Source organism: Arachis duranensis, chromosome 4 (assembly GCF_000817695.3).
Source record: "Arachis duranensis cultivar V14167 chromosome 4, aradu.V14167.gnm2.J7QH, whole genome shotgun sequence".
Classification (NCBI taxonomy): Eukaryota; Viridiplantae; Streptophyta; class Magnoliopsida; order Fabales; family Fabaceae; genus Arachis; species Arachis duranensis.
Window position 1 is genome coordinate 12367544 of NC_029775.3, and position 7535 is coordinate 12375078.

Here is a 7535-nt window from a genome sequence, read left to right on the forward strand (position 1 = left end):
TATGAGTAATACCAAAGCACTTTTCTTTTCAGTTTTCTCTAAGTTTCTTTACAGCTAAAGAAAAGATGTCACAAACTTTGTCCATATAAGATTACAATGATGATAATGAGAAACTTCTATACACAAGAAGACTCCAAACATAAGCATCAGTGCATCACTAATCAATTGAAGATGGTGCCATTATAGAAACACAAAAGGACCATAAACTAGTTTTCTAACCCTTTTCCTACTTCTCTTTTATCATTTAATACGACTCCTCGGTAAACATTGATGAACAAGAATGCCAACCTGCAACACTGCCAAACCGTGAGACAAGCTACTTGTACACCTCATCAACTCATCATCAATGTGCAAAAAAATCCTTACGCATTAGCCATGAGTGACAAAAAAGAAACCATCTCAAAGGGGGCTGTGTCTTAAGATTCCTTCTGATTGCTTCCACCGCTGGCAGAACGAGCCGCCTGGAGCTGAATGGCATGTCGTCTCTGCATTTCTCTGAGCCTTTCCACAAGTTCCTGGAATGTTGGTCGCTGAGCCGGATCGCTGGTAGTAATGGACAAAAGATGTGAGTTAGCATAGTTAGTAATTGCACCAAATTGGCTTCAAAATAATATGAAGTATGACAGATATCCAATATTGTTTAATAATTGATGTAAAATAACAAAAAAAAGAGAACCCATAGAAGAAGTTGATAATTAAATTAGTTAGAGAGGAAAAAAACAATAAACAAACTAACCAAATCCGAAGAATTTCAAATCATATTACAAGCCATAATCTATAATAAATCAAGTCTTCGCAACTTAAAGTCAGTTACGTGAACTAATTAAACAGTTATGCTCAAAAGAGTTGTAAAACTTACCCACAATTAGGACATTTATCTAATAAAATTTATGTCTTGATATTCAAAACTGTGCGGAAGGAATTTTTTCGTTTGTTTTTAAAATGGTTAAGTACTTTTTTTGTCCCCATGTCTTGGGTCAAAATCAAAATCGTCCCTGACCTTTTGTTCTTATTAAAATCATCCTCAACGTTACAAACATTATAAAATCATCCTTTTGTCCATAAACGACATCTTTCAGACGATTTTGCCATTAAAAAAAATCCCTCCCCTCACCACTAACCCCTGCATCATCATCAGTCACCACCACCACCACCACCATACCACTCTTCATCCATCAATCTGACTCCACGCCCAGACCAGATTCGCTTTGCCTTCCCGCTACTCCACCAAAAAATTCTCAACTTCAATTTGACCCTGCTCCTTTGCATAATCACATTATAAATATGCTAATCTCCAATCTATGAACCAGACAGATGGCTAAATACACGTTCAACGATATTCAATTTAAAAACTACTATATCAATTAGAGGGGAAAAAGAAAAACCTAAAATGTCAGAAGCTCGAGCTAGCGAGATAGGGTCAAGGAGCCAACCGCGGGTGTCCTTAGCGACAGGGCAGGTGACGGAGGAGCTGAACCTAACAAGGTTGGCCATTCTATCTGCGTCGCGGGTTGATTCTGTTAGCGGTGACGGAAATCATTGGAGGCGGGCGGAGGAGGAAGAAGAGGAATGGTGGATGGTGAAGGAGATCCATGTGAGGAACTGAGGATAAGGAGGAAGCAGAGGAGGAAGGGAAGAGCTTGCGGCTTCTGAAGGAAGTGAGGGAGTGTGGCGTGGAAAAGGGGATGGATCTGGTGGAACCCAGCGGTGGAGTCCAGGGATGGCCGTGCCTCCGGTTGGATCTGGTGTTTTATATTAAGGGGAGTTTTTTTGTTATTTTTGTTTAAGGGCAAAATCGTCCGAAAAAATGTCGTTCATGGACAAAAAGATGATTTTATAATGTTTTGTAACGTTGACAGTGATTTTAATAAAAAAACAGCTAGGGACGATTTTGATTTTGACCCAAGACCTTAGGACAAAAAAAAGTACTTAACCCTTTCTAAAAGTAACAAAGTATGAGTGACAAGCATGCAAACCTATGCCAGCAGCTCTCCATTATAGAAGCCCACTGCGGATCAACATCTGCCGGAATTTCTAACCGATGGTTCATAAACCCTACAGCCCCAATAACCTGCAAGAATCCAAGAAAAACTGCGTTCATATTTGCAGCCACTGCACATGAGCCGTCAATGAAATATACACATTACAACAACAAAATAGAGATGTTCATATCGGTTTATTTTTTCAAGAATTCATTACAGATGAAAAAAATACCTGCATTGCATTGAGAGTATCCCACGGGATCTTTTCAGTTGCAAGTTCCCACAATATCACCCCAAAGCTGTACACATCGGACCTGAAGTCCCGAGAAGCAGCATAATCAGATATCCAATGTGAAATTTCAATCTTAACTTATGAGGCTACAAAGGCAAAAGATCCTAACAGAATTAGCAACATGTTTTGTTTTGTTTTATATTTTGACCCTGTAGCTCTAACAAGTTTTAAAGGGAAGTATTCTAAACAAACCAAAGATCTTATGGCCCCGAAAAATAAATAAATATTGAAAGCATACCGTGCCCTTTCCTGTTTTGGTTGTGAGATATGTTTCATGCTTAAGGCGTGAAAGACCAAAATCACCAACCTGTTAAGGTAAACATGCATTAACATTTCTGACCAAACAGAAAACTTTCCCAAGAAGTTAAGCGAAAGAATAAAGAAATCAGACATTTTGCAGACCTTCACAGTCCAATTCTTGTCAACTAGGAGATTTGAAGACTTCAAATCTCGATGAACAATAGGGGGGCTGCAACGATGAAGATAATTCACACCACGTGCCTGCAGAAGAACATCGTCTGAAATCAATTTTTCAAAAGGGGAAAAGAGGGGAGAAAATGAACATGATACTATTCCTTGACATTGTTTTGATACTCACGATATCTAAAGCCATATGAACTCGCCGTCTCCAGTCAAGTTTGGATGTATTTCTTTGGAGCAAACGAAACAAGCTTCCACTGCATTGATAGAGTACAAATGAATGAAACAACAATTAGCTCAAATCTATATTTTGCAACACATGGCAGCACTACAAACTATTAAACAAAATTTGGTACAAACCGTGGGAGAAACTCTGTCACAATGCAGAGACGTTGAGGTGAAGTCACTGCCCCCATGAAGAGAATAATATTTGGATGGCGAAGTCTTTTCAAGACAGACACCTTCAATCAAAAGACAGTGCAAATCAATACTATAAACAAATTTGTGAAGGTTCAATAACTAATGGAAAAACTACAATATGAAGTGGAATGTATCTAAAATTAATGAGGCAATCTCAAACACATGATTAGCATTCTGAACCAAGTTCACATATTTTTCTTTTTCATTTTCTATTTCTTTTTTAATAAAAGTAAAGAACCAAGTGTCTATTTATTTTTCTCATTTTGATAAAAGAACTAAGTTCACATATTAAGAGACCAAAACTCTGACCTTCAACATTAGACTATTAGAGTGATATATAAAGCAATAAATGTTAGTTTTGAAAATAAGAAAGCACTAAAAGGTAAAAAGGCAATGACCATAGCATAATTCACAGAAGAAAAATTATGTTCTAACAAAATTGTCCCCCTCGGTTACCTTAGAAATCAAAGGTTTGGTAATTGTTTAAATGTAAGCTACCTTCTACACCTTTTGGACAAGATTTAGTCTGTTTCCAACATAATAGGCAAACCAGAATATTAAATGCAAAAAGCGCACCTCTTGTCTGAAGGATAGTATCACATCCTCTGAATATTCTTGCTTTGAGAATACTTTGACCGCAACATCCTGCAGAAATATGGAAATGAGATGAAATCAGCATAGCAAAATTTAATTGGCATATGCCACATGAATTTTACATGCCTTCAGAAAATCTAACATTGCATTGAAGTCCATAGAATGTTGTATTTTAACACATTAAGGAATCTTATATTACTAAAATGTAATAAATTTGAGCTGCAACATAATAATTACCATAATAATGTTAAAAAAACTTTTAACATTATTATCCTACAGTGCAAGAAACCATCAACTAAAATGTAGAAACTACAGGAAGGGAAAAGAACATACTGATCCATACCACAGGGCATGATATACAGTTCCACAAGAACCTGCAATGCAACAACATAAAGGTAAAAAGTAATATACCACAAATAACAATTAATCACTAAATATTTGGGTTTTAACTTTTAAAGGGGAACCAAATTATTTAGACCCCAAAAAGAAGAAACAAAATTTCAAAAATTTTGGTAACACAGGAAGATTGTTTGACAACTGTTTTTTTTTTCTTTTTTTTTTTTTTCCTGTTGAAGCATAGAAGTTATCAAAAACATATTTTCTCTTCTGTGCTTATCTAGTTAAGAGCATGGCTACCTTGCCCAATTTGTTCTCCAATTGTGAGGTCCTCCCACAAGATTTCATAATCCAAGCAATCGGTATCAATATCCACTTTATTATTGACAGCACCACTGCTGCCACTGCCGCAGCTGCTGGTACTGCTAGTACTGTTAACGTTAACTGAGGACCACGATCCTGAAGCCTCATTATTAACAGGCCGATTACCTGCCTGGACTTCCATCTTGGACTCGGAAGAAAGATTCATCTGATTAACCAGTTCATGTTCTTGATCATTCTGCACCAGTGGCCTAGCAACAGGAACATTTCTTGCCTCGGATCCAGCTTGACCATTTCCTCTCCATGGCCATGACAATGTTCTCTTTTGAATCCATGCTTCAGCTTTAGAAGTTATGATCTTGTGAATTGGTTTTCCTTCGCCATCGTCACCAGAGTCTCTCAAAGATTTAGCTGGTGATTTCTCTTCAACATGACAAAATACACCGAATGGAGGTGGTACATCACCTCTGGGAGTGCTAGCTCCACTGGAATTACCATCCTCTTTCTGGTCAGAAAAAACACAATCCGAAAAACTCTGATCAGAATGATGACTTTCTCCGCTCCAACCATAACGGTCAACACCATTTTCTCCTGTCCGCATTCTTGACTTAACTTTATTACTCACCTTTGATGCCTGTTTTAATGGTTGTAATATCAAGATATGCCAAGTTACATACTTAAATAGGACAAAAAAGAATTGAACTAACCAAATTAGAAATTTTGGATGCTAGAGCAACTTGAAGTGGCTGCTGAGAGTCAAGGCCAAGTTTATTTGAAATGCCACTCTTCGCGTGGTTATAATCCAAGTCTGAACCTGGTGCAGCATTCTTCACATCTGATAAAGTAGCTCGAGTTTCAAGAAAGGGTCTAGAATCAATGGACACACAGATAACCCCAATCAACTTCCTATCGTCATCATAGAATGGTGTGTTGGTTGCCACAACTGAAAATTTCTCCCCCATCTTGTTCTTGGCAGGGAACTGGCCGCTCCAACTCTCCCCCACAGTGACATGGTTGAAAACATCATATGCTAAGCCGAAATCAATAGGGTCTACGAGCAGCTCAATCCCATCTTTTCCAAGAGCCTCTACTGCTGCATAACCATACAGATTTTCGGCACTAGGATTCCTGCAAAAACATTACACATACTGAAGGCAAACCCCTTTACTTTTCTTCCATTTTCTTTAGGAAAAAGGTAAACCTTACCTTAATATCTGCAAAATTAACAACAAACACCCCACACAACAAAACTTGATAAACTACATCAATAACAACAAATAAACAAGAATAAAGTCCAAAATTAGTCCTTGGTGGAAAACATCACGGACAAATTCATCTGGCATAGGTAATTAAAACGTTAGGGACAAAATTGAAAATGTCCAAAGGTAATTTTGACACAAATCGAAGATATTAAGAACAAAATTGAATGAAATTAAATGTCACGGTATTCTTGAAGAAAATCACAATCCTTAGCGAAAAAACATACTTTACCCTTGAATGATAAAATTAGACCTTCTTAGGGAATACTAAAAAAGTTGTCAAACTTGAGAATTAACCTAAAATCTATTAAACTTGAATTGTAAAACATAACTCAAACTCAATTTGGGAACCCTATACTTGTAGATTTCTAAGAATTTGCAAAATAACCCTAGAACTTGATGACCTTGACTACTAATTTGTCTATAAAAACAACTAAATTTGACCAGCATTTTTAGGTATCATGTTCTACACAGAAAAGAAAAGGAAAAGAAATTGAGTTACTGACCAATATATAATCCGGCATTGAAGATCCAGAATATGAAGCGAGTGCCCCATTGACTGCAAAATGTTCATATACTGCTTCTCACTAAGGCCAACATTCACACCAACAACATCACCATCACCATCACCATCACAATCACCATCACCATCTTCATTCTGATTCTGGTTCTGATTGTGATTATGATTATGATTATTGCTGTTGCGACTCTCCCTCTTCAAGGGTGAAGAAGAAGACCCTTTGTTGTTACAACCAGCAGCAGCACCCCCGCCACCGCCACAACCGCCAAGCCTCGAACGCTGCGGCGACAAGGAGTGCGACCTGTGGCGGTGATGATGGCGGCGTTCAGATAGCTTCAGCTTCGACATCTCATGCTTCAGCTGAACATGGCCAGCTTCAAGCTTCTCTATCTTCTTCACAAGCTCTTCTTCTTTTGCTTCTGAAGTTCCCATTTTGGTTTTTATTTTTTATTTTTCCCTTCCTTTATTCTCTGAGCAATTCTTACCCAACTTAACACAGATCAAATCTTCGATTCGCTTCTACCCATTGAATCAAAGAGGAAAAAGTTTCGAGCTTGATTCTTTGTTTCTGTGTTGGCGCAAGAAAAATGGCACACACAGATTTTGAAGTTGATCAACTTCAGAGTAAGAAGGAAGAAAAAGAGAATAATACATTAAATTAGAAATTAGAATGGGAAAGTGAATTTATATATTTATTTATCGATTATCCTTTTTTAATTTTTTTTTTTTTTTCATGAAGGGTAGAGACTGGAAGGATGAAGCTGTACACTACGTCACTACTACACCCAACCCAATGATTTCTCTTTCTAATAATTCCTACTAAGAATAATCTTAATAAATAAATAAATAGGTAAATAATTAAATATTTTTTATTTTCTTTCATAGTTATTTATGCTTTTTTAGACAAAGTTATTATTTAAACTACCAATATCTCCCATTTGTGTGGAACCTGTCTTCATGTTAGTTGGTACTCAAATAAGAATTAGGACTTGGTCATTCCGGTCTCTTTCTTTAGGATGAAATCACCACCATTCTTTCTTTCTTTCATTTCTCTGTTTCTTTTAATGTAACCATTTTAAGTGCAATGAATTTATAGTGAGATTGCACATATAAATAAAGTAAACGCTAAAATTATTTAAATATAATATTTTTAAAATGCTTATAATCTAAGTGGTATAATCAATTTATATAAATTATTACGACATATAAAATTTTAAAATTTTATACATAAACGATTGAAGAGATAGAAATTTATGTAAAAATTCACTAAAATTATATTTTGTTAGAGGCGGTAACCGTTTAAAAAAATATTTAAATTTTATATTTGGATCTAAATGCATATATAAATTAGATAAATAATTTTAAATATTAAAAATATATTTAAATTTTAA

The 7535-nt window shown here is 36.2% G+C and overlaps 1 protein-coding gene across 3 annotated transcripts; it reads right to left on the bottom strand.

Moving 5' to 3' along the window:
• On the bottom strand, window positions 1-6933 carry LOC107483415 (serine/threonine-protein kinase STY46). 3 transcript variants are annotated; one of them, XM_052260019.1, is made up of 12 exons: window positions 6131-6933; window positions 5073-5493; window positions 4345-4999; window positions 4042-4082; window positions 3691-3759; window positions 3055-3155; window positions 2873-2951; window positions 2677-2775; window positions 2463-2581; window positions 2215-2296; window positions 1977-2071; window positions 1-543 (listed from the first exon to the last, which is right to left on the bottom strand). In XM_052260019.1, exons 1-12 carry the CDS (start codon window positions 6574-6576, stop codon window positions 417-419), a joined length of 2334 nt encoding a protein of 777 aa, XP_052115979.1. In that variant the 5' UTR covers window positions 6577-6933; the 3' UTR covers window positions 1-416. The 3 variants fall into 3 exon arrangements, with proteins under 3 accessions (XP_052115979.1, XP_015959519.1, XP_052115978.1); XM_016104033.3 differs by having other exon boundaries at window positions 2215-2346; window positions 2513-2581; window positions 6131-6930; XM_052260018.1 differs by lacking the exons at window positions 1-543; window positions 1977-2071; window positions 2215-2296 and having other exon boundaries at window positions 2362-2581; window positions 4345-4870.
• Between the last annotated feature and the right edge of the window lie 602 nt (window positions 6934-7535).